Source organism: Prionailurus viverrinus, chromosome A3 (genome assembly GCF_022837055.1).
Source record: "Prionailurus viverrinus isolate Anna chromosome A3, UM_Priviv_1.0, whole genome shotgun sequence".
In the NCBI taxonomy this organism is placed as follows: domain Eukaryota; kingdom Metazoa; phylum Chordata; class Mammalia; order Carnivora; family Felidae; genus Prionailurus; species Prionailurus viverrinus.
Genome location: NC_062563.1, coordinates 82,763,086 through 82,790,770, shown reverse-complemented (window position 1 = coordinate 82,790,770; position 27,685 = coordinate 82,763,086). Strand labels below are relative to the sequence as shown.

The following is a 27,685-nucleotide window of genomic DNA, read 5'->3' as shown; positions in this document are numbered from 1 at the left end:
AGGATATTAATTGAGATTTTGAAATCCTTTAGACTCCTGTTTGCTGAATTGTCCCCCTTGAAAGCTTTTTCAGTGAGAAGGTGAAATATGAATTTTACCCAGTTGTCATGCACTGAATTATCAATAATGAGTATAGAAAATAATAAAAATCTTGATATTTTAAAACTCACTCAAATTTGTATAGCAACTGATAGCTTTTGGCATCCACTATTTTACATAACACTCTAATGGCAGAATAAAAGTACAACACTACTTGAGAAAGACACATACACAAAACATAAAAAAAAGGTGTGGAGGAGGTCAAAAATACAGACAAATGCATACAGTGGTCTTTTTTTTTTTTTTTTTGTCAAAGTAGCATACTACAGATTATCAGTATGAAGTTTTACTACAAGGTTATCCTCCGTCGAAATATTTTACACTTTATTTTTTTTAATGTTTATTTTTGAGAGAGAGTGAGGTGTGTGAATGGGGGAGGGGCAGAGAGAGAGGGAGACAGAATCTGAAGCAGGTTTCAGGCTCTGAGCTGTCAGCACAAAGCCCCATGTGGGGCTTGAACCCATGAACCGTAAGATCATGACCCGAGCCAAAGTCGGACACTTAACCCACTGAGCTACCCAGGTGCCTCGATATTTTACTTTGATTAACTAAGAAAGGTAAAAGCTACAACAGAAACTTTTTGAGTTTGTTTTTTGCTGTGGTTCCTCATTAACACCTATAGTAAAAGCATGGTGTTTTATTTTATATTTAATTTCTGTCAGAAAAATGAAGACCACTTTGTCAATATTCTATGTGGATTAAATACACGTAGAGAGAAATATGGCATTGAGAAGTGTGAACCTTAGTTCACTTTTAGAATTTTTTAAAACCTTTGTTGCTACAGAAATTTCATATTTACTGTTAAGATCTATCCTATAGGAAGGAGATGGTTCTGGTTGCAGTAGTTTCTTGGCAAAGGACAGAAAGAGAAAGAGAGAGGTATCTCTGATTACAGAGTCCAAAGATCACACGTATGCCAAAGGCACCCCAGAGGGCAAGCTTCCAGTTTTAAGTGAAAAATGGCTTCGCAGTAAAGGTAACACCTACCTTCATAGGTCTTTCCATGAATTAATACTGGCCAGCAGAACATGAAAATCTAAGATTTGGCCACTGCATATGCATAAGTCATAATTTTCTACCTGCTGCTACTATGTATTACTTCAACAAATGATAGAAACCCATAAGCTGGGACTCCTGCTTAAAAAGTATGTGGGTTTTCAACTTAGTTTTAATATTCTTGAAGGAAACAGCTACTAACCAAAGCTGGCGTGTCTTTTAAAACAATTATTGTCTCCAATGGCCAGTGCAATTGGTATGAAAAGCAAACTTCTGCCCTCTGTGCAGATGCTGGGAAACCCTGTGAACAGAACTGTCCCCTGGAGCGCCCATCACTCATTGTGTGGAGCAGTGTCTTTCTCCATGAGCACTGTGTGGCAGTTCATTCTTTGTATGAATCTGTGAATGGCATATGTCAGGCCAATAAGACGACATTCCTATTCTGGGTAATAAATAGATGCCTTGTGGGTTTTTTTTTTTTTTCTTTTTTCTTTTTTTTTCTTTTTTCTCAAAGATCATGAGACAAAACATGCTTGGCTGTCTAAAAATTTTCATTGAAATACAAATAAAAATTTCAAAATAAAAACCTCACAGTATCTTTGAAAACGTATGACTTTTAATAGAACAAAACAAATACTTATCATTTAAACTAAGCACTTCATATAGACCATGCAAACTCCCTTTTGGAAATTCTGCTCCCTTTGTGGTCTGATGGCTCCAAAAGCTGGAAAGCCTCATTTGTCTCCTCTCAAGGTCTTCTGTCCCTCATCTGAACTTAATTAGAAATACCTGCCAGGATTCACTGACACAAACAACCACAATTTGATTTATCTATTTTAGAAACCCAGGACCACGTAAGCTGTATGCCATGCCCAGGGCTGCTCTCAGCTCAGACCGGAGTCAGCTCCTGCTGGCCTGTGTGGCCTCTCCTTACACTGGCACGCTGTGTGTGGAGCGCTGGCCCTGGCCATGAGCAGGGACAGCAGGACGAGGGGTGAGTGTGCCCGGCCCGGCACCGCCCGGAGTGGAGTGAGCTATGCGGATGCGTGGGGTGGGGGCTGGAGGGAGGAGAGTGGAGGGCAGGTCTGGAGCCACTGTGCAACTGCTACAGCAGGTCTGACTAGTTTTAGGTGCCCAAAGGCAGCTTTGTTTCTCTAGTGACTCCAGGTAGCAGCAAACCTATGTTCTTAAAACGAATTCGTGTCTGAATTACTATCTTTTTGTCTCTCTGCAAAAAGCCTGTAACTTTGCAGAGTTATTAAGTAGTTCCAAGGTTTCTGCTTTAACAATTCTCATAGGCGGTTAACTGAGGAGACGATGCTGAACCAAGCGTTTTTGTGCTTCTAGGGGGTTTCACGTAGAATAGTGAAGGGGAAGGGATTCTGGCTCTTAAGGGCATTTCATGTATACACACACACACACACACACACACACACACACACACACACACTCATGTTTACAGTGGGCTGTGTGAATCTGCTGAACAGAAAGTGAAAAGAACCGCTTGGATATGCCGTGGTTAGACGATTACATTCAAATTACGTTCGGATGGATACGCCACTTGCTGCACATCAACCTTTAGCTCCTTGCTCTCCTCTCCTGGCTGCTTATCACTCCCTGCCACGCCGGGGCTCCTGGGGCTTCGAGCAGGGCTGCTGGAGTACCCCACCCTGGTGTTTAGAAGTGCTGCCTGAGTTCAACTCAGGGAATCTGAAAGTCCCAAGGTCATCTCTACACCAGAACAGGTTTGCATAAAATTCTAGCCACGCTAAGGAGATAATGAGGCGGCACCTGTTTTAAACCGAGCCTCCCTGAGTGGTTATCCCATTTTTATAATACCTGATACAGACTTGCTTTCCAGATTTCTCTCCTTCTTTGAGGAGGGAATCTCCATGTGCGTGTGTACCTCCGTGTCTTCCCCGCGGTTGGAGAAGCCATCCAGCAGAGGAATTTGAGTTTTGTGGTCTGCAGCTGAACAAGAAATTTTTGTGCTGCCTTTCTGCTTGTCTTGAACCTGGTGGTGGTCCTTTCTGAATAGTTTTTAAAACAGGCTGCTTTCTTCAAAGCATTTTTTACCGAATCCGGGAATGTAAAATAAAGTAGATTTGACCTGATGATGATTGTTAGCTGCCTGATGGTAGCTGGTTTCTAAATTCAAAATGTGGATTCCTCAAGTGGCACCTGCCTTCTTGCTTCTGAAACCCCTGAAGATAGGCAGGAAGACTGGAATGTCAGGGGTCGCAAGTGTGGTAGACTGGAGGCCCGCTCTCCTTAGGGATCATTGGAGACCATTGAAGTGTTAAGAGGTCAGTTCCTTAGAAAATAAATATTTATCATATTCAGTGTGGTACTTTGATTATTTTTATTGTCTTTGACTAAGTGACTTTGTGTTCCATGGGTCATTAATTATCAATACGTAGAAGTCTTCAGAAAGAAACACATTTCATCTCAAAGTGGCCCCAAAGTATTATTTGTGAAAATGAATGGCTGCCATATTTATAAAGTATCATTCACAGCTCTTGAGTCTAGTTTGTGTCCTCATTTTCTTTCTCTACTTTGTGAATTTCTCAAGTATACTATATAAAGTTTAAATTGTCTTTGTAAGACCTTATCACTAGCCTGCCCAATTCTTAGGAGTAACTAAAACATTCTGAGTATGGATGTGGCTTATATGGGACTGTGATTTACACAGCAAAATAGTTCCCTCCCTTTTACATGTCTCTTAAGTCTATTTCTATTATCCTGTACCTTCAGTTTTTATCTTCTTATGTCATGTTGTAGAGATTTTTTTGAAGGAATCCAGATTTGGACCATACAGTACAATGTTTAGTTTGACTCAGTAAGTAAATTAAAAAATAATAATAATAATAACTAGACTGCACGTGGAAGTTAAAAGATGAAATATGTTCAATATTTGTGTGTAATGTTTTATAATGTCTTCTTTAAAGTGATTTTTCACAGTAATACAGAATACAGTATAGTATACACTATAGTATACAGTAAAGTATTCTGAATTTGAACGCAAAGAAGATTAAAAACGCCCCATAATGTTTAAGAAACACTTCCATAAAAACACTTCCTGATGTAGCATACTTAGTTTTTATTCATTTCATCCAGTGGTAACTAGTTGGCTAACAAAACGTGGAAGGCAACCTTTTGTTTTAACTAAAGATGCAATTTTATTTTGCACAGATTTATTTGAACAAAGTACATTTGCCTGTTTCAGTGTGACTGTTTTATATATCTGATGGCCCTCTTTAAAAAAAAAAAAAACAAACAAACAAAAAACAGAACAAAAAAACAAAAAGCAAACCTGTCACTTACTTTTGGCAAGGCATTGGTTTCTACCCAAAGCCTTTTATTCTCCCTGACATTGTTTATTAAAGGTCTCTAGTGTGAGGGGGAAAAACAAGGTATCTTTGGGGAAAAGGTGCTATAGGAGGGTTGAAACCAGAATCCCATCCAAGCAATTATAAATACAGGAGAAAAAAATATTTTCATTATGTACGGGAATGGGGGTGGGGCAAGGCTGGCTAGACTTTACAGGCACATTAAGAGAAGGAAAGAAATTCAAATCTAACAATTTTTTTTCCTTAATTGATTATGAATCTTTAGATTCAGCATGCTAAAGATGATCCTGACACCAAATAAGCGTGAATTACTACTATCAGAATTTAAATGATTATAATAAATTATTATAAAAAATAATAATGTTTGTATTTACAAAGTTTCAAATGGAAAGTTTGGTGATAGTAGTTAATTTCTTATGAACATTATTATGGAACATACATCATCATAGAACATCAACTTGTAATTGAGTAGAAAAATAGTTCATCAAGTAGTTACACAGTAACTGGTTTCGTTATCTCTCTAAGGTTAACTCTGTTACATTTTATAGTTAAATGACTCCTCCCCAATATCCTTTTTTTTTTTTTAATTTTTTAACGTTTATTTATTTTTGAGACAGAGAGAGACAGAGTATGAACGGGGGAGGGTCAGAGAGAGAGGGAAACACAGAATCAGAAGTAGGCTCCAGGCTCTGAGCCATCATCAGCCCAGAGCCCAACGCGGGGCTCGAACTCATGGACCGTGAGATCGTGACCTGAGCTGAAGTCGGACGCTTAACCGACTGAGCCACCCAGGCGCCCCCCCAATATCCTTTTTGAAGTTTTCCCAAATAACTGCCCGAAGCCATATCTGTTCAGTATGGAAGTAATTTCCAGTTCTTAAGAAGCAATAAGATTATTGAAGGCTTTTCAATACTAGTAAAATTCTTAATGCTACCATTGAGACTAACTCGTGTGGTTGGGAGTCCACTGTGGTTATAGGACCTCCACTGGAAAATTTGAACTGTTGGCTTCTCCAAGTTCTCATCTTATACTTGGGTTTGTATGTTTGTTGTTGTTGTGTGTGTTCTCACTTCAGAAATCCTCCAGGGATTTTAACCATGGTTTTTGAAACATCAGTGTCACATACACAGGCAACAGCCTTTTTCTACATATAGTTTATTATTCAGTCTGAACCATAGCATAATGTAATTTAGTTTGGCCTTGGCAAGCCTCTTGGCTCGCTTAGCAGTGTCCTGTGTAGACTGCAATTTGGGAACAATCTCTGAAATGTGTATACTTTGAGAAGTCTATAGGTAGAATTGCAGTGAATAATCAGAATTCAGGCGTGCCTTGTTGCTCTCCTGCACCCCCTTGTGGCTGAGTGTGATGTGCTGTCTTTCAGAGTTTGAAAGGAGTTGACCTGTACTGGGCTGGCGTACTTAGTTTACACGGAGCATTAATAGCCGCCTTCTGTGTAAACTAACCTCTCAAGTTAATAGAATAGTTCTCGCTGAGGGTGTAAATAATTTATTGTGCTTATTTGATTTTTTTAGTTTGTAGAATTTCAAACATACGTATTGACATGTTGTGTGTGTGTGTGTGTGTTTAACTTTTTATTACGGAAAATTCCAAACACGCAAAAGTAAGAGTGTCATGCATCCCCTTGTACGTATTACCCAGTTTCAATAGTTGTCAACATTTTGTCAATTTTGTTTCAGCTCCGTGTCCAGGTTTTCTCTCGAGGATTTTGAAGCAAATATTGAGTATGTTGTTGTTAAACTTAAGTTCAGAAACCGTATATTTCTGCTCAGTCTTTTACTTCAAGGGTGGGGTGCTTTTGGCCAGAATCCTTCGGTAAAATAAAATAACTGCTAGCATTTCCACTGTCTTTGGAAGAAGGTGACTGATGTCCCTAGCTTCATAAGATTTAGCTTTAAAACCTAAAATTCCCAGCCGGTGGAGGAACCAATAAGACAGGATATTAGAAACGTTTTATACCACTTAACAGAAACATTCGAAAAAGCCTATTTTTCTTTCCAGATGTTTATTAACAAGGCCATACTATATTCCAAAGACATATTTACTTAAAACATTCTCTCCCAGAATTTCAGTCTGTTTTGCTTACTAACTGCAGTTAGTTGTCAACATTTAAATTTTGCCTTTTCTTTTTCCGAGAGAAAAGATTATATTTGACAAACCGACAGTGTCTGAAGCAGTCTTCAATTTAATAGAAGTATGCAAAAATCACGAGAGAGGCGGCTAGAGTTTCTTAAATGTGGGCATTAGAAGACATTCCCAAACAATCCAAGTTTTTTGGGTTTGTTTTGTTTTGTTACTTTAGTTAGGGGTTGACTTCCTGGCCGAATTTCGGTTTTGTCTCCAGGCTTTAAGGCTGTGTCAAGAAAGCAGAGAGGACTGTTCCCCGGGTCTCCGTGGAAATGCAGTGTCTGACGCCTAGCAAACAGCCGGTGCAGAGCCCTGCGGGCCCGGAGCCCCCTGCGCAGCGGGCCGAGCCGGGAGGCGGCGCCGCGGCAAACAGTGGTGTCGGGTTACAGCTTCAGAATAGCGCCCGAGCGCGCCGAACTGGCTTCCTCCAGTGACTGGCTTCATAATTACATTGCTGATTTGTTAGGGAAGGCTTTGTCTTACTTACCAATTAGCATGGATGTTACTGCGGGGACCTCGTCCTGGATGAGTTTCGGTTGTTTTTTTCTTGTTTTGTTGCGAAAAAAGCTTTCCCGGTGCAGGCAGCTTCAGGGCTTGTGTTAGTAACACTCTCCCCTGTCTTCGGGGAGTCCTTACCCTGCCTGTAAATAAGCAGGGAGGCTTTCTCCCCGTTGGAATTTTGCCCGTGTTTCCGCCATTCCCCGAGGCCAGAGGCTGTCACTTTGGGGTCTGAAAGGCGGCCTTGGGGAGGGCGGTTTCCACCCCCCACTTTCTGCACCCTCCTGGAGCTTCAGCGGATCTCACCCCCACCCCCACCCCCACGCTAGGGGATCCGTGGTCACTGCGAGGAGGAGCGTGTGGCGTGGCACAGCTGCGGGTAGGGAGCCCTTGGAGGACTGGGCCTGTTTCTGTGAGCTGTTTCGCCAGCACCGCCACCTACTATGTCCATTTCAGGGTGGCCTTTGTGTTCTCCGGGTGTGTTTTGTTGTTAACTTGCGCCAGGGAGGGTGTTAAAAGCGCCGACGTTATCAGATTTCTGAGTCCCGTGTGTAAAAATAAGGTGTAATATTTTAACAGTGTAGCAAGTTGTCTAAGCAAATGTGGCTTCCCCCCACTGAAGCTGGATCAGGCTTTTCCTTCCTGCCTGGGAGTTGCTGTGTGACATTCTTGACAGTGGAAGCACCATTTCTCAGAGTTCTGCCCTGGGGCTGGTGGGAGGAGTCCTTTCTTAGGACCAGAGGCTCTCTGTTTGGACCGCCTCAAAAACAGGATCCAGAATGCACCTTAAGGCAAGTAGACTCGAGAAGGGAAGTGAGACCTTCCCGTGTTGCAGAGGCTGTAGACAGAACCATTTCTCTGGCCGGCCTCTCTTTGGGTCTTGGAAGTCTCACACACACACACAATTTTGCCAGGGGCCCTTGCTGCTACCCCCATAAGAAACTGGAAGAATGTGTGTTTCCACTTAAAGGGCTGTGGGTTTTGGTGGCACAGGATGTCCTATGAGGAAATCACCCCTGCTAGGCTCTTTGAAGACACTTGTCACACATCTTCTCTTAGCTTTTTTTTTTTTTTTCCCTCTTCAAGGGAGGTTGATCCATGAGGACAAACCATTGCTCTGAATTGTTGGCATCACTGTAAGTGTTTTTTCACTTTTAGGAGTTTTAGTGTCAGCACTGGTACTTCTCTGTACCCTTCAGCGACCAGCAGTCACATAGGAAGATGTAGTCGCAGAGATTAGGGAGGTGGCTTCCTAAAGCTCCCCTTTGAATTGGGAGCCTTTTCCTTGAGAGCTACTAACGAGTATTTTTTAAAAATACTTTTATTATGGGGCGCCTGGATGGCACAGTTAAGCATCCGACTTCGCTCAGGTCATGATCTCACAGTCCGTGAGTTCGAGCCCCGCATCAGGCTCCGTGCTGACAGCTCAGAGCCTGGAGGCTGCTTTGGATTCTGTGTCTCCCTCTCTCTCTGCCCCTCCCCTGCTCGCTCGCTCTCTCTCTCTCTCTCTCTCTCTGTCTCAAAAATAAATAAACATTAAAAAAATAAAGAATAAATTTAAATATATTTTTAGTAGAGTCTAGCATGCATACAGAAACATGCATAGATCCTAAGTGTGCAGGCCAGTGACCAGACTCCCCAGAAGCCATGACCCACTAAGGAACTACCCTTTCCTGACCGCAGATACCACAGCTTAGTTCTGCCTTGTTACTTGCCTTTTAAAACAATGTGTCACTTAATGGTGAGGCCTGCTACGCTCCTGAATGGGATAACACTGGACTTCTAGTTTTTATTTACTAGTACAAAAGGAAATCAGAACAGGCTCTTAAAAATGGACACAGTGTATGACCTAGTTGGGCGTGGAGGTATTTTTAAGTAATGATTTTCATCCTTTTTTCACCAGTACGTAGTCAGAAAGGCAGCCCCCATGGTGGGCTGAGGAGGCTTCCCATTCAGGCCCCCAGGGCCCCCAGCAGGGATGCTACCCACAGGGGCATCACTGCCCTTGGTGGGCCTGTCTGTGGGAGGCCACAGAGGGCTCTGGAGACCCTGCAGGTTAAAGTAAGGTGGGGGGGGGGGGGGGGGGGAGGACGACAGAAGTGGTAGTTTGCAAAAGTAGACTTAATATTCTTAATTTATTCTTAATTCTTCTTAATATTCTTAATTTAAATAGAACATTTATTTTTGACAGTTCAAATAGCATTAAAGGGGAGTGTTCATTTGTTCATTTTAAAGACATCGCTTTTAAAAAGTTGAAAAACATTGAGTAAAGAGAACTTTCTGATTGTTTTTTAAGTTTACATTTTGTTTCCTTAATGCCTTAAAAATATAAAAGCTATGAAATGTTAGGCTTTTAACACATAGGTACTATTTCGGTTCCTTCTTTGGATGCTGGGCTTAAGGCCTCACTGCCATGCACTCTAAGATCAGGCAAGAAGAATCCTGCTAGCCAGTGGGATGTGATGTATCAGTCTGAGAAGCTGGGCTTTACCATTAAAAGTGAATCGAAGGCACCTTAATTCTGCATATAGTCTGTTTTTTTTTTTTTAATGTCAGTTGTCAGTTGCCATCGCAAAAACGCTGTTCATTTCCTTTTTTCCTTACTTGCTTAGACACAAATAGGGAAGACCTTTAGACTCCCTATTGGGAGTAAAATTGGATTAAAATATCCACAGGCCTACACATGAAATGGCTGGATGCGGAAAAGAGGAAGTTAGGGTCCCCAGACCAGCATAACCTGGAAACCCGGAAATGCAGATTCCCCGGCTCCACACTAGACCTGCTGAATGAGAATCCTGGGGGTAGGGGGATCAGCGTTCTGTGTTAACAAGCCCTCCAGGTGAGTGGGATACTCGCCCAAGTTGGAGAAGTATGACGGGCATTCACTAGACGGCTTTCTGAGCTAAGCCTTCCCTGCCCACCCCATGTGTCTCAGTCCCACCAAGTTTCCTGACCCACATCCCGCCCTGTACAGCTCTCACCTCTGAGGTCTGTTCAGTTCTCCTCTTTCTCAGATCCTCCCTCTCAGGGACAAAGACACACACATCACCGTCTTACAGTTAGTTCCCTGGCTGTTCCGCAGTCTTTTCTCATTCATTGCATTTACTATTCATTCAGTCAGCAACTGTTTGTGGGGCATCTTGTGTGTGGCAAGGACTGCCCTGTCCTCCGGATACAGAGGTGAATGAAACACCGTCTGTGCCCTCATGGGGCTTATAGTCTGGAGTAGGAAATAGGCATTAAGAGACCATCCCATCTTAATACAAATCTCAAACCCTGTTTCCAGAAGTCTTCCCTAACCACTCCAGCCTATAATAACCTCTCTGATGCGTTGCTATGGGAGTCACTCAGAATCTGAAATTGCACACCCCCAGGTAGTCAGGTAATATCAGCCCCTGTGTTTCTGGTCCTATGGAATGTCTTAGTGACCCCGTGTTACTTTTGATCATCTGCCCAAGCAGATTGTAGCTTTTGAGGGCAGGGTCCCTTCTGATGAAAGCCGTGCCACTGAGAGCCAAGTTGGGTCCATAGAGTTGTATTCAGTATTAAATTTCTTGGAAAACTCCGGAAGAGAGGTTTTCATTTATATTGCTACCCATGAGTTTTGTTCTTTATTTTTAAAACTTAATTTGCTGTAGTTAACACTTGTTAAAGTTTATGTTAAGAAAAATGAGGATGCTAGGAGTTTGTTTCTAGCAAGTTTATTGGGAAGGGGGTGTTTTATCGGGAACCTTGTATCAGAAACCACCGAATATGCAAGAGAAGAGTGGGTATGGTTGGCTTTAGGCTCCTTGGAGGGGCAGAAAAGGGAGGAAACAACCACCTCCCTCCTGCATCCGGAGATCTCTAACCAGCCCTGAGGTTCAGGGTCCCTTTTTGGATCTTTGGCTGCAAAACTGGGTAAAAGACATGTGTGTTGGGCTTAAGTCTTCACAAGCCAAGGGAGGAGACAAAGAGGGGTGTCAGGTCTCTGGATGGCCTAGAAGCCACACTTGTCACAAGCCCCTCCTTTCTGTCCCGGTGTAGGTGTCCCTGTTCCACAGCCGGGGCCTTTCAGGCAGGAACAGCAGAACACCCCCTTCTCAAGTGTTACCTTGAAGCCCTTAATGAGCCCCAGCTACTGCTTGGTCTTCAAGCTGCAGCCCAGTGAGGCCTTTTAAAAGGTCACGTGCTTCGCCAATAGCGTGCTTAAAGAGCTATTGTTGTTTTCTTAGCTAGCCTGGGGAGCGAGGCTTCTCGGGAGCTGCTGACCCTGGCTTTGGCCAGCCTGAGCCCCAGGCCCAGAGACACCATTTGGCTTTTTGCCCTCAGGTTCTTGAGTGGCTTGTCTTTCCTTCTTTGAACTGTGCCCTGTTCCCGGAGGTGGTCGTTAACACCGCACTGAGAGTGAGAGTTCTCAAAACCTCCCTCCTGTAGGAGTTGGAGGCCTCTTCTGAACGTGGTCAGTGGGAGGACTTGACTCAAACAATGTGTTAAGCAAACTCTGCAGAAACTTTAGCTCTTAGAAATAAAAAAATTAAAAACATGGTTTTAAGAGTTAAAGTTTTCTAAGTGAAGATGCGGACTCCATTCTATTATGTTGCATTTTATCCTTTCTAGCAAGATTTAGATAGAATCAGGATTACAGATGGGGATTGTGTGTGTTTTGCAATCTCACTTGGGTGTGTGCAGCCAGTTTTGCCTCATAAAATGCTATAGAGAAATGAAGGCAAACCTGCTTTGAGACATACTGTATCATGGGTTATTTACACATCTGAAAAGCATCCAAGCTTCCATTTGTCTATCCTGCCCACAAATTTTGCTTACAAGGGTCCTCCTCCTTCCCCTTCCAGCATTACAACGTCTTATCAGGCTGCCCCTGAAGCATTAGGATTATCACACAGCTATGACCAGCTGGCTCATTCTAATTGGAAATTAAGTGCTTCTCACATTGAAATCTCTTTGAAAACATCTCCACCGATCTCCTTCAGCTGTGGGAATTCCTCTAAATGCCTGTGGTGCTGCATGCTTGGTAAACATTCGAGTTTCACAGATCCAGTGTTTATTTCTAGAGAAATAATCCTTATTGAGAAAGTTATTGAAAAAGTCCTATTGTTAACCTGGCAACAACTCTTTAAAAAGACAGTCCTATAATGATGACTAAAAGAAAAGGATGTCTTACCTGTTACCTCTCCCCCAGAAAATTCCAAGTGGCAGTGAGGTTACTAATTTTTTTTCTAGTTATTTATTTGGTTTACATTTTTGGGACAGTGCTTCTCAAACTTTTTGTGATGAAGGACCATCTTGCTTGTTCTTTCCTTTACTCTAGTAAAACATAAAAATACTTACTAGAGAAATGGAATTAAAGTACTGAGCCTGGGCGGCTCACTCAGTTAAGTGTCTGACTCTTGTTTTCAGCTCAGGTCATCATCTCATGATTGTGAGATCAAACCTCACAACGGGCTCTGTGCTGCATGTAGAGTCTGCTTAAGATTCTCTCTTTCCCTCTCTCTTTCTGCCCTTCTGCCGCTCTCCCCCACTCAAGCTCGCTCTCCTTCTCTCTCTCTCAAAAAAAAAAAAAAAATATATATATATATATATATATATACACAAAAACAAAGGAGAAGCCTCATTTTAGAAATTAGATTTACAGACATACAATTACTCTGTAAATTTGCTGTAAACGTTTCTAAATAATACAGTATCTCTGTGTAACTCATTGTGGGCCAGTAACAGTTCACAGACCGGCACCTTCTACAGACCACACTTTGGGAAACACACATTTAGAGTGTATTTGTATGAATTTGTGTATTCTCACACAGATTCACATGTATTGGGTGAGATTACATTATAACCTACAACATAGACCATCTAACAGCTTTATATGAGAATTAAATGCATTCAGTGAGCTCTTTGGCAAAAATGGAATTTTTCTAGAAATGAATATTTAAATGCTTAAATTTTAAGGAGATATAATAGTGTAACTGTCGCAAAACACAGCCATCCAGTAACACTTCTAAGGCCTAAAGGGGAAAGTGTCCTGTAATGTGAAGTGAAATCACCTCTCTGATGCACACTCACATTTAAGTAGCACAGGTACTTTAGATAGGAAATGTTCTATGCAAAGTATATATACAAATGAGACTTTTTAGTACTGAACAGTAGGAAAGGTTTTTGTCATGGGGAGTATTAGATACAGAAGTCACATCTGCCTTCCCTCAGAGAACATTGTGGGCTGGTCTTTGGTCCTTGTGATTGACATCCATTTTCTTCATGTTTATGAAGGAAGGCGTTTCATATAAGTAACTGTATATTCTTTATGAACATTAATAAGTTCTCAGGCTGATTCTGACATTGACGGGTCGTGGCCATCTTTCAGTCCCAGAGACCGAGGCATGTGAAGGCAGTCACTCCCAGTGGAACTTGTGTACCAGGCTCTGTGACCCCCTGCATGTTGTTTGTCCATCTTGGGGGGGGGGGGGCGCAGCGTGGCCTTCCTTAACAAAGTGTTGCAAGGAAGATCTGTGCAGTTTTGTTATGGTTAGCCTTATTCCCTTAGGAGGAGACTCAATTCAAAATGATAATGAGGTGTAGGAGATGATACTCAGCCCCTTGAAGACCAGGCTTTATTCATCTGTGGGACTCCCAGATGGGACTCTTGGGCAGAGTGCCCAAGACAGCATAGATGCAGAACGAGTAAATCTAAAGGACTGAATGAGGCTCCATCAAAATCCATTGAAGCAATCCAGTAAAAGGCAGGTCACTTTTAGAAGAAAACATTGGCGAAGTACAAAGTACTTGTATGTGAAGATATCAAAGAGTGAGTGGCACAGACGAGAGGATTAACACTCGCCTGTGGGTAGGTGCTGTAGAGAGGGTGAGCGAGCAGCAAGCCCCGGCCTGGCTTAGTTGGAACCACGTCTTCTGGTCTGGATGGCATGAGAACAACTTTCTTGATTAAATGGTTCGAAAGTGAGGTCTGTGAGGCAAAGGCCAGGGGACTTGGAATCGTTCTATTTAGATGGTAGAAGTTCCGAAAGGAAGGACCCCTCTCCAGAAGACGCAGCTAGCTGAGGGGGGTCTTCACTAAGGCGGGGGCAGGCGAGGAGCCGGCCTAGGCTGTGAGCCTCAGGTGAGGCGGGGCAGCAGTTCAGAGCCAAGCCATTCCCAGATGCTCAAGGTCTGAGATGTCAGGTGGTTGGGGTTTTTTGAAATACGTACGTATCTCTGGAATCACAGTAGGTATTTTGTTATGAAGTGTCTCACGTCCTCAAACAGCAATGCTTATAATCAGAACAAAGTACTTTTAAACTCGTCCCAGTTGCATTCAGACGTAACTGTATGCAATCAAAGTGAGCCAAGGAACTTGGACTGGGAAAACCGCATTCCTCCACTTTATTCTAGGCTGAAAAGCAGTGGAGGCTCCATCGCTGTGGTCGTTTAACACAGCCCAAGTGCTTCACCACATGTCACCAAACAGGCAGAGAGTCTCTATGCATAATGAGGAAGGAAAAGGCATTTTGAAAGCACACAAGGTTCTACCAAAATTGTACATCCCTCCCCCCCCCCCCCTTCTCCAGCTTGGTTCTTTTAATCGTTCAAGATGTGTTCGAGATGTAATCTGTGACACCTTTATCTGTTAGGTCCTAGCATTGTAAGTGTTTTCATGGGCTTTAAAAATAAATCTGTTTAGGGGAGGGAAATTGAACCTGCATGGTAATGTTAGGCAAGCGAACGCAAGCGCACGAGTGGAGAAAGTCAAAATCATGGTTTCCATGGTAACGTTTAACTTGTCTGTGTCGTACACATTTCTCAAGAAATACATTCACCAGACTACCTAGTGATAAAAATTGCTCCACCAGCATACAAAGGTAGATTTCCCAATACTCTCGTATTCCGAAAGATCTTCTCCCCAGTTAATCCGACTCTTCTACGTAACCTTGGGCAAGGAACCGGAGTCCCAGGCCCGACCTCCGAATCAGCGTCTTTTTCAGGGTCGAAGTTAGTTTTCGTGTCATTGATTCCATTTCCTTCCTTTCTCCTTCGCAGATATATGTTGGGTAAAGGAGAAAAACGGAAGTTTGACGAGCATGAAGATGGGCTGGAAGGCAAAATCCTGTCTCCCTCCGATGGGCCATCCAAGGTGTCTTACACCTTACAGCGCCAGACTATCTTCAACATTTCCCTTATGAAACTCTATAACCACAGGCCCCTCACCGAGCCCAGCTTGCAAAAGACCGTTCTGATCAACAACATGTTGCGGCGGATCCAGGAGGAGCTCAAACAGGAAGGCAGCCTGAGGCCGGTGTTCGCCTCCGCCGCCGCCGCCGCCGCCGCCACCGCCTCTCCCCCGCCCGACTCCCTCAGCGACAGCTACCGGGAGGCGGCGCCGCCCGCCCTCAGCGCCCCCGCGCCCCCGCCTGCGCACGCCTGCGACCTCGGGAGCACTACTCCGCTGGACGCCTGCCTCACGCCCGCCTCGCTGCTCGAGGACGACGCCGACGACACGTTTTGCACTTCCCCGGCCGCGCCGCCCGCGGCTGCCGCCAGACTGTCGGCCCCAGCGCCCCCGCCGGAGAAGGACAGCTTCTCCTCCGCCCTGGACGAGATCGAGGAGCTCTGTCCCACGTCTACCTCCCCCGGGGCCGCAGCCGCAGCGCCCGACAGCTCCCGAGGGGGCTCCGGCGCGCCGGGCGGCCCGAAACCCGAAGACCCGAAGCTGATGGACTCTCTGCCCGGGAACTTCGAAATCACGACGTCCACGGGGTTTCTGACAGACTTGACCCTGGACGACATCCTGTTTGCCGACATCGACACGTCCATGTACGACTTCGACCCCTGCACGTCTGCCTCGGGGCCGGCCTCGAAGATGGCCCCGGTGTCGGCCGACGACCTCCTCAAGACTCTGGCCCCTTACAGCAGTCAGCCGGTCGCCCCGAGTCAGCCTTTCAAAATGGACCTCACGGAGCTGGACCACATCATGGAGGTGCTGGTCGGGTCCTAAGAGCCCCGGCCCGGCGCCCGCGCCGCCCAGACCCTGCGAGTGTTCCTGCACCCCACAGCTCTCCGCACTGTGCATGCACCCTTGCTTGCCTTTTTCAGAGGAAAAGATCGTTTTACAAAAGGATCACACTAGTTTTTGCTTTGAGCAGAGTTGGAGTGCCTTCATCCACGTCTGACCACTTTTAATATGCTTTTTTTTTTTTTTTTTTTTGAGTGGTCCTCGGAGACCTACTGCCCTGAAATAGGAAAGAATGCTTTTGAAGACAATGTGGCTATGCTGAATGACAGAAATAAACAGTTCAAGTGAAGCACAAGGAATAAGTTGGAAAAGCTGTAAATTGCATGTGCATATTTGTCTATTTTTTCTATAAGTTTTATTGCAAGAGGTAAAAAGAGAAAATATATATATATATTATTTAGATAATCTCAGTACCTTTTCTGGCATTTTCGCCCTGTATAGGTTGACTTGGCAATTCAGCCTTTTTAGAGGCATTAACTACTCCTCCTAAGTGTTGCATTTACATGGCTGTTTAGAAACTGCTGCCCAAATTTATTTTATATTTTTGTACAGATTCTGCAGTTTATGATATTGTTTTTCTAAAAACAAATGCTGTTTATACATATGAGATAGCTATTTTGATAGGATTTGCTCACATAGTTCCTGCAAACTTCAGATGTACAAGTTGCACTTGTACTTTTATAGAGTTGTAATGTTTTATATGTGTTTGGTGCAAAGAGAAAATTGGGTCAAATTAATCCGCAGTTGATGTCCCCAAATGCAAACACACACACACACACTGCTTTCAGAAAGGGCCAGGCAATATCACACCCAAATTTCACAGGCACCAACCCCCTGGCATGAACACCCGCCAGCACTGTGACTTCCAAAGCCAGAGCCGCGTCTGCTCATCAAACTTGCATTAAGCAGTTGGCGGGAGATGGCCACGGAGCTGGGGGGTTGAAGTGATGGTTCTCTTTAGCTCCCTCTCTTGAGGGGAAGCCTACCGAATACTCACTGTATTTATGCCAAGTTTGTGCTTTTAATTGTTTTTATTTTTTTAAACAAAACCCCAGATCTTTCCCTTTTGGCGTAATTTTTACGATGACCTGGAATTTTACATGAGAACAAAATTTTCTGAAAATTAATTAACCAACCTCTTTGTGGAACGAAACCCTATTGCAGATGCTTAGGGCTCGTAAGGAAGAAACTACCCCCAGAAGGCATCCACCGTGTTGCTCAGTTGTCTTTTCCAGCTTCCCTTCCCTAGAGCTTTTGTTCCCTGTGTTGCTAAGTGCTGAAAATGTCATCTTCATGATCACCACAGCGAGCTCCGCTCACCTCTGCCCAGCCTGGGGATGCTGTCTTGTAACAGCCGTGGCTCTAGAACCTGGAGTTGGTACCATTGTGTCACAGCTTCCAATCTGGTTGCTTCCTTGAATCAACTGCTTTAACTACACTTTTACAAGGCTGTTTTACCCAAATAACACAGACAGGACTTTCTATGCATGTTTCTCCTCCTTCCCCTTGCCTCCCTGCCACCCCCTCCCCCGCCCCCACCCGGAACACTTGAGAAGTCGCTCTTTATTCCTAGTGGTGTACATTTAATTTTAAAACACTTGCAGTGTATCATGCTTGTTGCCGAAATTGTTGATGGCCTTTTCGTTTCAGTTTTTTTCTTTCTTCCAATGGTACTTTAGCTGGTTACAACCTATATTGTTGAAATGCAGATGGCTTCTTTAGGAATAACTTTTATATTTATTTAAGAATTTTTAAATTATGGGATTTGTGTTGTTGTTGTTGTCTTTGTTGTTGGTCATTTGTCAATATTCAGTCACCAGTTCTGCTCACTTCTTGCCATGGATAAAAATTGAGTCCTTCTGGCCAATTAAAAAAAGACAGCTTTACAAAATGGCACTTTAAACAAGCCATAGATAGTTTTATTTTTATAATGCACATGGCAAAGCAAACACATTTGTGATGAAGGAACTGCTCGTCTAAGCAAACGATTTCTGTATGCTATGATTAAACTTTTCTGTATTCGAATTTACTTTTCCCCCACTTGAATGTGTTTTTAAAGGCTAATGGTCAACTCAGTAGAGCAGTGAGAAACAGATCAAATTGCACTTGTTCTCCTACGAGCAACCTCTGCCTGGACACCTCTTACTGCTGCAGACGCGTCATCTCCTTTGATAGGACCGGGGACCATAGAGTTAAGGTGAGGGTTGTTGTAGACGCTTCCGGTGTCACTGTGCCTGTCCATTTTAAGAGCTTCCTTTTCCTGTGGAGAACAAGTCAGCCCAGACGCCATGCTTTCGATAACGGGAGGACCCGGCGGGCTCGCCACATGCCGCACACATACACACACGTATACAGACACAATAGTGTTGATTATTCTGAACAATAACAGGGGAAGGCGGTTGATTTGCCATTGTTAAAAACTGATTTACAGTAACTTACAACAACTGTACTTTGGCTGGATTAGCAAATCGTGTGTTTAAACAAATCCCATATGTTGGGCAACAGTTCAAATAAGCACAGCAAAGTGTTGCCCAAACATGGTTCTCTGACTCTCTCATATTTGTAAGGCTGGGCTTCAAAACCAAAACAGAAAACCCCCAACAACAGCGGGCAAATGCTTTTTAACTCTGGACACCCTTGCCACAAAGGCTTGACATTGGAGGTCTGCTGAGGAAGACATGGGAAATCGGTGGCCCGTTTCTAAAAGAACAAAACCGTCGAGTGTTCAAGTTATCTTAGTCTTATTTTCACAAGGCGGTGTCCCAGCGGGGAAGCACGCGGGCCTGGGTGTGATCTCCAAGTCCCCGTCTTGAGTGTGGGATGTGCTTCCAGATGCCACGGGGCAGCAGCGCCTTCCCCCTTTCTAAAGGACATCGCGTGGCATTCAGAGTCAGGCAGGCGGTTGGAGGTGCTTTTACGGGAAAGACGTGCCGGGTGGGGCTGGGAGAGGAAAATTATTGACAGTGATGTGCAATGAAGTGACAAGATGAGAGCAGAATAATAAGAGCTTTGAATTTGAAGTGATTTTTTTTTCATAAGTTATTTATTCCTTTTTTTTTTCCATGTAAATATATTTATTTTACTGTGGAGCTCTAACAACATCTGGATCGTAACATGTGCAGAATGTATGGTAGGAATGTATTCTCTTGTAGGAATGTCAATCTGTATTCAGAGGGGGTCTGAGCCAGACCCCTGGGTCTTCTCATCGTGTATGCTCAGCCCACATTCAGTTTTCTCCTCTTCTCTCATCTAGGTCTATTTGAAATATGCAAAAGGTATGGATGAGGAATGTTTCAATACCTCCAAATTTTTAAGAAAATCAAGCATCAAAGGGTTGATATTTTTAAAACTTTTTTTAGTAACACTTTCTCTTCCTGACAGAAGGGGCAATCACACCGACACCCTCGTTCACACCAAAGGGTGGGAACTGGCCAGAGCCTCCACTGCACCTCGAGTGTCTTTATCAATTGAGCTTTTATTGCCATATCCCCGTGGAATATCCCAACTGCCCTGAGGTCAATCAAGGAAAATTTCTTGAATACATAAGCTCCAAAGAGCCAAAGTATCATCTTACAGATCGTTTTTAAAGCTTAAATTTATCAGCACCTTTGTGGTAAACAATGAATTATGAATACTGCAGGGCAGCCTTCTTAAATGACAGATGTAAAAAAAAAAAAAAAAAAAAAAAAAGACTCTGTGCAGCGATTGTTACCCGCTATATGAATTGTCTTAGTTTCAAAACCTTGCTGTTACAAATTGGACCTTTCTCCATTTTCTGAGAATATTGAAAAGAGCATATTTAACTTGTTCTGGCTGCAAATGGTTAACTTCCTGCGACTGCCGAAGGCAGCGAGGTGTGTGCGTCCTGCTTGTGTACAGTTGTTCTCAGTGCTTCTTAAGGGTGAGTCTAAATGGTTCTTGAAAATTAGCCAGGATCAAATGCTATTGCAGACAAAGCCAATAAAAATGTTGGATGTCTTTTGGGGATACCAAGTTTGGAAGAGAAGTGCAGTCCATACAAGCAAACAAGCTTTTGGAAAAGATGTACATAGTGACATGTTTGGTGCATGGTTTTTGAGGAAGGCTTTTGTCAAAAAGGAGGTGTAACCTTTCCCCCACAGACCTGAGAGCTGTGCCTTTTCTATGCAATATTACAGACGTTACATCGGAACCCAGATAGCTGTATTCACGTGTAGGTTTGGGCTGTAATCTAAACAATTGGACAGATTAAATGTACATGGAAATGAGCAGTCTTACTTTTGTAGTTTTATATTATACAATAAACAGTTAAAAGATGAGAGAGGCGTGTTCGCAGTTTCCTTCTGACTGGAGCGCAACCAGCTCGTTGGTTCGTCACAATTTGCTTGTGTTGAGGAACAGCCCCCCCTCGGCCTGTGCCAGAGTTGGGGCCGTTGACTTAGCCCCAGGAGCACATTTCCCTCCTGGTTCTCTCCCCCACCCCTACCCCCCCCCCCACCCCCCGCCTCTTGGGCTCTTCTCGACCTCCCTATTCTCCCTTCTCTCCCCCAGCTGTCTCTCTCCCAGGGGGACCTAATCCGCTCATGACGCTGAAAACTCGTTTCCAGCTCCTGCCTCTCTCCCGAGCTCTGGAGTTAAGTATCTGCCAACCTTTGCCATCTCACACTCACCGTGTTTCCCCATGGGGGGCTGATCCTTTCCCTTCGGGCCTCTCTCCAGTGCCAGCCACTCTGTTCCCCGATGTCCGAGCTCTCCTGCCTCCTGCTCTCCATCCCTACCACAGTTTCCCCAAACCCTGGCCCTCTCCCCTCCCTGCCTGCAGCCGTTTCCTATCTAGCTTCCTATCTACTGTAACCACCACAGTGGTTTCTCTAACACCCTTGCTGCTACAGTTGACGTTACAAAGCACCAGTGGTTCGTGAATGTGTTCCACGTCCTCCAGCAGTGCCCCTTCCTCCCATCCCCAGTTTACACAGTCTGGCCTTCCCTCATCTTCCAGAGGCTCATGGAGGAGATCCTGTGCCAGCTCCTTGGGCCATCTGTGATGGGAGTCACGGGGTCCAGCCTTGCCTAGCCCAGGCAATTCTGGGTCACCATACCAGCTGGTGAGCAAATGGAGCTAGATACGAGGGGCCTGTATAATGAGGGTTCCATTCAACCAGCAGTGGAATATTTGGGGGGGGGTGGTGTTGCGGAGGTGATATGGGTCGAATTGTGTGCTCCAAAAAATGTGTTGAAGTCCTAACCCCCCCAGTACCTCAGAGTGTGACCTTAATTCGGCAATAGGGTCTTCAACAGAAATAATCAAATTAAAATGAGGCTATTAGGGTGGGCCCTAACCCAATTTGACTAGTGGCCTTATTAGAAAAAGGGGGAGATCTTGACACAGACAAGCACATAGGGAGGACACCATGTGAAGATGTAGGCAGAGATCGGCCTACAAGGAACACCAAAGCCTGCCAGCAAAGCACGAGAAGCTAGGGGACAGGCGCGGAGCAGATCCTCCCCCACAGCCCTCAGGAGGAACCAGCCCAGCCCACACCTGGATCTCTGACTTCCAGCCCGCGCAACAATACATTTCTGTGGTTGAAGCCTCTCGGTCTGTGGTACTTCGCTAGGGCAGCCCTAGCAAACTCCTGTAGGAGAGAGGAACAGGCAGGGTGAGCTCTTTCCAGACATTCCGGTGGAGATACTCATTAGGCAGCTAGAAATAAGAATCTGTTGCTCGGTAGAGTGGTTTGTCTCTGGAATACAAGCATCTGCTATTAATTAGAGATAGAACTTGGGCAAATCACTCACTCTCTCCGAGCTTGTGAGGGCAAGATAAAGTCGTAGCTCCTAAATCTTCGAAAATGTTAACAGTGTAATGAAAATGCAAATTACGAGCACGGTCTATCCTCATGCCCACAGTCGTGCCTAGCACATAGTAGGCACTCAAGATTTCTGTTGGATTAAAAGAAGAGAAAAGCCCTATTGTTCTCTTCTCTACCATATGGGAGAAGCACAGAAGTCCGTCTTCTTTGTCTGGGTCCCAGGGCAGCTCCCATCCCAACCCTCTGGATGCCCCCATTCCCAGCACAACGTGTGCCTTTGCTTGTGTCCCTATTCTGCTTGTAGAAATTCTACCCGTCATTCCAAGGCCAAGCTCAGGAGCCTGTCCAGGAAGCTTTCTCTGCATCTCCTGACTCAGAGCCAACCTCTTCCTTTGCCGGGGGCTCTGCAGACCTCTGTAAATGCTCTTAGCAAGTCCTGCCCTGTCTTAGGTTAGCTCTGCACCATCTGCTCCCTCCACTACTTTCTGCTGTTCTGTGACCTTGTGATGTTCATCTCTGCCAGAGGTCAGCCGACCACGCCCCTTGGGCCAAATCCTGCCCACTGCCTGTTCAGGTAAACTTTTGTTGGAAGTCAACCGCATTTATTTATTTGTGTATTGTCTGTGGCTGCTGTCCTGTACAACGGCACAAGATCATACCATACCATATGGCTCTCAAAATTTAAATATTTGGCCCTTAACAGAAAAACTTTGCCGAACCCTGGTCTATACAAACCATGTAATGCTTAGGATGGTGTCTGATCATAGCTGGGGCCCCGTAGTGGGGCAGGGCACTGTCCCTGTGCTCAAAGGCTTATGTAGACTGGATACAGTACAGGTTTCAGGGGCAGGAGTCTCAAGGGTACCGGGTGCTGGGGGTGGGGCTGCAAGGGCCCGAGAAGGCAGAACAGTCAGCAAAGTCACACAAGAGTGGACATCTTCACAGAGTTTAAGACCTGGGAGGAGGCTTAGACAGGGCTCTTGTGGCAAAAAGGCCCCATTTTACAGATATGAAAGCTGAGACGCAGAGAGAGAAGGTGATTATTGTCTAATGCAAGACATGGCTTACGGCTTTGGGGTTCAGAGTTTGGCTCAGCAACCAGACTGCCTGAGTTTGAATCCTGGCGCTGCCATTCGTAGCCTGTAACCTTGGGCAAGCTCCCAAATCTCCCTATGCCTCGGCTTTCTCATCTAGAAGATGAGGGTAATGACCGAGCTGATTTCACGTGATGGTGGTGATTAAATGAGTCCATACAGGTAAAGTACTTAGTTCCAGGACATTCAAAAAAGAAGTCCACAAACATTAGCTGTGGCTTAGCACAACAGTGGGCAAGGCTAAAATCCACATCTCCACTCAGTGTGTTGTTTCAGGTTGAGCCGCAAGGCAAAGCTGGGGCATCTTGATGCAGAAGGCACGTTGTGTGGGGACACGACCATTTCCCAACACCATACTTGTCATGGTGGTCAGCCGTTTGATTACTGAGGACTGTGCTCTGAGCGTGTGTGGCAATCTGGGGTCCCAGCGTGCCTGTTGCCTCTTTCATCTTTGCTTTTCATTTCCTTTTTGCTCCTCTTGGAAAGGAATCTTTGACTGAATCTCGAGTAACGGTCTCCAGGGTTACCACTTACTGAGCGTTCACATGTGCCAGACATCCATGAGTGCTGGCATGTGATCTCATGGACTCTTTGCTCCAGCCCTTTGAGGTTTATCTTACCACCTCAGCTTTCCAGAAGAGGGAGTCCAGGCTCAGAGAGGTTAAGAAATTTCCCGAAGGTCGCAGAGCTGGGATTGTGGGTTGGGCGGGCCTCTCTGACTCTTATAATCCCTTTAGCACCCTCTTCTATGGCCCATCATTCATTGCTCCTGCTGTCATGGAGGATGGGGGTGGGGGGTGGGTGGTGGGGGCGGGCTAATGCCCTGAGGCCGGGCAAGGTGAAGGAATCAGGAGACATCATCCCAATCTGAGCTTTACCTCTTCCACTTGCCTGACCTCCAACAAGCCCCTTCACCTCTCCTCTTCTTCATAGGGGTGTGGATCCCTCTGACACACTGAGGCATTGCCCTGAGGGACAAGAGGAAGATGTCCCAGTGAGGCCAGCAGTGAACCAGCAGTTAGGACCGCTCTACAGGGCCGAATGCCACCTATGTTCCCTCATCCTGGCGCTCTGTGGACCTTGGACCAGCCACTCCCTGTCTCGGGGACTCGGTTGGCTCAGTGGCAAAAGAAGGGGGCAGGACTGCGCACACGCCACATGCTGGGGCCCGTGGCTCTCCCTGGCTGCAAGTTAGAATCCTGGGGACTCTGCCAGCATCTCTGGACGCTGGGGCCAGGCCTCAGGGATTTTGCAGAAACACTTGGTAGGAGGAGCCCGCTGCTCTGAGGGCACCAGTGCCAGCCTTGGGGGCTTCTGGGATGGCGCAGTGTGTGCATGACTGAGAAGGCGCACACGCTGGCATTGTCCCTGGAGCTGGGAACCCCAGCCCCACAGCCTGCCGGCGGCCCCCCTCCCTCCCCCCACCCCACCAGGCAGGGCGGCTGAGCTGCCAGCTGCTCGCAGGGCCTATTGTTCAGCAGTGACAGGCAATGGCTGCAGGAGCACAGGCCGGGGAGGCTGGAGAGGAGAGGGGGAGGGGTGGGGCGAGCGGGGGGGGGGGGGGGGGGGGGGAATGTCTCCCGACCGCACGCCCCAGGAGCCGGTGGGCAAACACACGTAACCACCCCCACCCCCTCCACCGCCCCGTTCTCCTCACTCGTCTTCTCCAGACGTGATCCTCCGTGGAAGGGTGTGTCACTGGTTTTGGGGGGTAGTGCACAGTCAGGCAGCCTCTAGAAAAGGAATTTTGGTCACTTATCTCCCAGCCGGGTGCCTGAAAACAGTGCCAGGTGGCTAAGTGCTTTTGAAATGGTGTTGTTCGAAGTCGATCCAATCCACATGCGTGTCTTAGGGAACGTGTCCTCGGGCCTGGAGAGGTTCCAGCGACAGGGACAATCATCCTCGACGTTTGTGTACAGCTCAGAGCTGTGGTACATTCATTTTATTCGATTCTCATGACTATTCTGAAGGGGGTGGTGATGGGGGAAGCTGAGCAGGCCTGGGAAAACTGAGGGACACAGAGGGGCCCATGGGGGCTGGTGGGTGAGGTGGGGGAGAGGCAGTCCCAAGCTCTGGGCTCCAACCTTCATTACCTTCTGGTATTTCAGAGCTTAAAGAAATTGGCCAGAAACTTAGTTATAAAAGGAATAGTGGTTAACAGCAAGGCTTGGAGCCAGAAGTCCCACCTTGTCTTGGAGCTTTGTAACAGATTCAGGGGTAACTGAAGTCATTGACGGTGTCCGCCTTTCTCTCCCTGAGAGCCTCCCTCTTCTTTCCTCCCTGGAGTTGAGGGGGGTGGCAGCAGCTGAGGCGGGGGCGGTGGGGGGGACAGCCAGTGGCCTTCACCACTTCCAGTTGTCAGGCCCAGGCCCGTTCGTGACCCACAGTGCCATCCCAAACATTTAACCTCAAGGAAAGTTAGTCTCTGACTGGGTTGTCCTGGGTTGTCCCAGCTTGGAGACAAATTCTGAGTCGCCCCCACCCCCCCAAACCAAACTGCTGCCCCTAAGCCTTGCCAGTGCTGAATTTCTTCCACCTGCCTAAGGGCTAGCCCTCAGTCTCTTTGTCTCTCTGTCTCTCCGTCTCTCTCTCTGTCTCACTCCCTCCTTCAGTCTCGGACTCTCAGTCTCTCCGTCTCCCTTCTTTGCCCTTTCGGTCTCAGTCTCTCTGCCTCCATCCTTCCGTCTCCGGCCTTCGTACTTCAAAGCAAGCTTTGCTGCCAGAGTCTGCGGATGGCACAGGTCTCCCTGCCCTTGGATCCGGCAAGCTGGGCTTCAGCCCCTGCACAGTCCTGGTGGGGCTGGGGTGGTTCCCGGGGCAGGGGGGCTCACCTGTTCATCGGGGGCCAGGGTGCTGCCCCCTCAGTCCCCGCCTTCCCATCTGGGGCCACCCCGCCACCTGGCTGCGGGGTCAGTCGGGGTTAAGAGGTTTTTGAGCTCCGTTTTCCAGGTTGGCCTGACACAGCTCTGACTGGGCTGGGCACAGCCGGCCTGCAGGCAGGGAGGGAGATTCTAAGCAGTGGGGAGGCTGGCTGAGCTGGTGGGGAGTCAGTGCCGGGCGAGGTGGACTCTGCACAGAGGCGAGGCGTCTGCCTGAGGGAGACAGGAGCCAGCGGTGCCGGCGGGGAATGGACATTGGAAGACTCCTGGGTCATTCTGTTCCAAGTGGTCTGCAAACAGACTGCACAGTGTGGGCCGAGGCTGCGCGGGACCCCAAGGGAGGCCTGATGGGTCGGGCTGAGGGCCTGTGCCCTTAGGGAGATAAGGAAGGCGAGACCACCTTCTTTAAAGCAACTTCATTCTGCTGGACACTGGCGTGGGCCTCTCTCTGGCCACCCTCTCACGGATCCATACAGGGAAACTGGGGCCCAGAAAAGTTAGGCAAGTTGTCCAAGGCGGCACAGCTGGTAACTGGGGTCTTGGGGCGGAGGGGGGGGGGGGTGGTCGGTGGGAGAAGAGCTCCGACCCAATGAGACTGATCCCTGTGGGTCATAACAACCGGGGGACACACCCCTTTTCAGCTGGAAACAACCCGGGAGCTTATGTGATGGCCGGTAGCAGCAGGAAGACCGACGGGGGCAGACCAGGTCAGGGAGCCCTCGTGGCGTCTCATTTGTTCTTTCATTCAATTAGCCTTTGTTGGCTCACCCCCCGCCCCCCCCCCCCCCCCCATCCCCAGGACGGCAGATGGCACCACCACTCACCTAACCGATGAGGCCAAAATCCCTGGGGTCCTTCCTGACCTTCCCCCTTTCCCCCCCACACCCCCACCATGAGCAGACCCTGTAAACTCTGCCTTCCAGATAGAGGCGGGCCCTACTGGCTCCGTCACCTTTCACCAGGATTATCACACAGCCTCCCAGCTTGTCTCCCCGCTCCCAGCCTTGTCTGCATCGTCTGTCTTCAACAGAACAGCAGAATGATCCTTCAGACATATGAATCATTGCTGTGCTCCCCAAAACATACACGTGAATCACCTGGGGATCCTGTGGAAATGCAGATCCTCACTCGGCAGGTCTGGGATGGGGCTGAGCACCTGCATTGCCAACAGGCTTCCCGGAGACTCTGGCCCACGGACCACACATCAAGTAGCCAAGTGTTGGATTATGTCACTCCCGGGCTCCAAGTGTTGCACTGGCTTTCCCAGAATGGAATCCAAAGTTCTCCTCATGGCCTTTGTGGCCCCCCACTACTTCCCTGACCCCGCGTCTCCCCTCTCCCCACTCACTCTGACCTAGTCCCACCCGCCTTCTTATCCTTCCAGCACGCTCTGCTTCCTAAGGGTATACCTTGCCGTGTTTATGTGATGACGGTGTCTCCCTCACCAAACTGTACAGCCCACGGGGGCTGGCATTGTGTTGCTGTGGCTGCATCGCCAGTGCCTGGCAGAGGGAAGTGACACTCAGTAACTACCTGCTGCTGATGGAATGGATGGACTAGATCCCGTTAGGCGCCGTGGCTCCAGGACTGAGCAAAACAGATGGCACCCGTCCTTGTGCCATCAGCAGCCTTGTTCCCCGGCAGGAGGACGGGCATGGGGTTGAGTAACCCAACGGTTGTGGTCAATGAATACTTCCCGGTCTCTTCCTGTGCCTGCCCTGGGCTAAATGTTTTTCATGAAGTATCTCTTTTAACCCCAGTACAGCCCAGTAAGGTAGGCTCTGTCATTGCCAACTACTTCCCATTTCAGGGCAGCCTTCTGCTTGCCCTT

The 27,685-nt window shown here is 46.8% G+C and overlaps 1 protein-coding gene across 7 annotated transcripts in view; it reads left to right on the top strand.

Annotated features, from left to right (window-relative positions):
- The window catches only part of SERTAD2 (SERTA domain containing 2), a 116,641-nt gene extending 96,254 nt beyond the window's left edge, over window positions 1-20,387 (top strand). For all 7 annotated transcript variants that reach the window (XM_047853422.1, XM_047853423.1, XM_047853420.1 and 4 more), the window contains one exon: window positions 15,117-20,387. In XM_047853422.1, the coding sequence (XP_047709378.1) occupies window positions 15,121-16,071 (951 nt within the window). In that variant the 5' untranslated portion in view covers window positions 15,117-15,120 and the 3' untranslated portion in view covers window positions 16,072-20,387. The remainder of the gene's footprint in view (window positions 1-15,116) is intronic.
- Window positions 20,388-27,685: the final 7,298 nt, after the last annotated feature.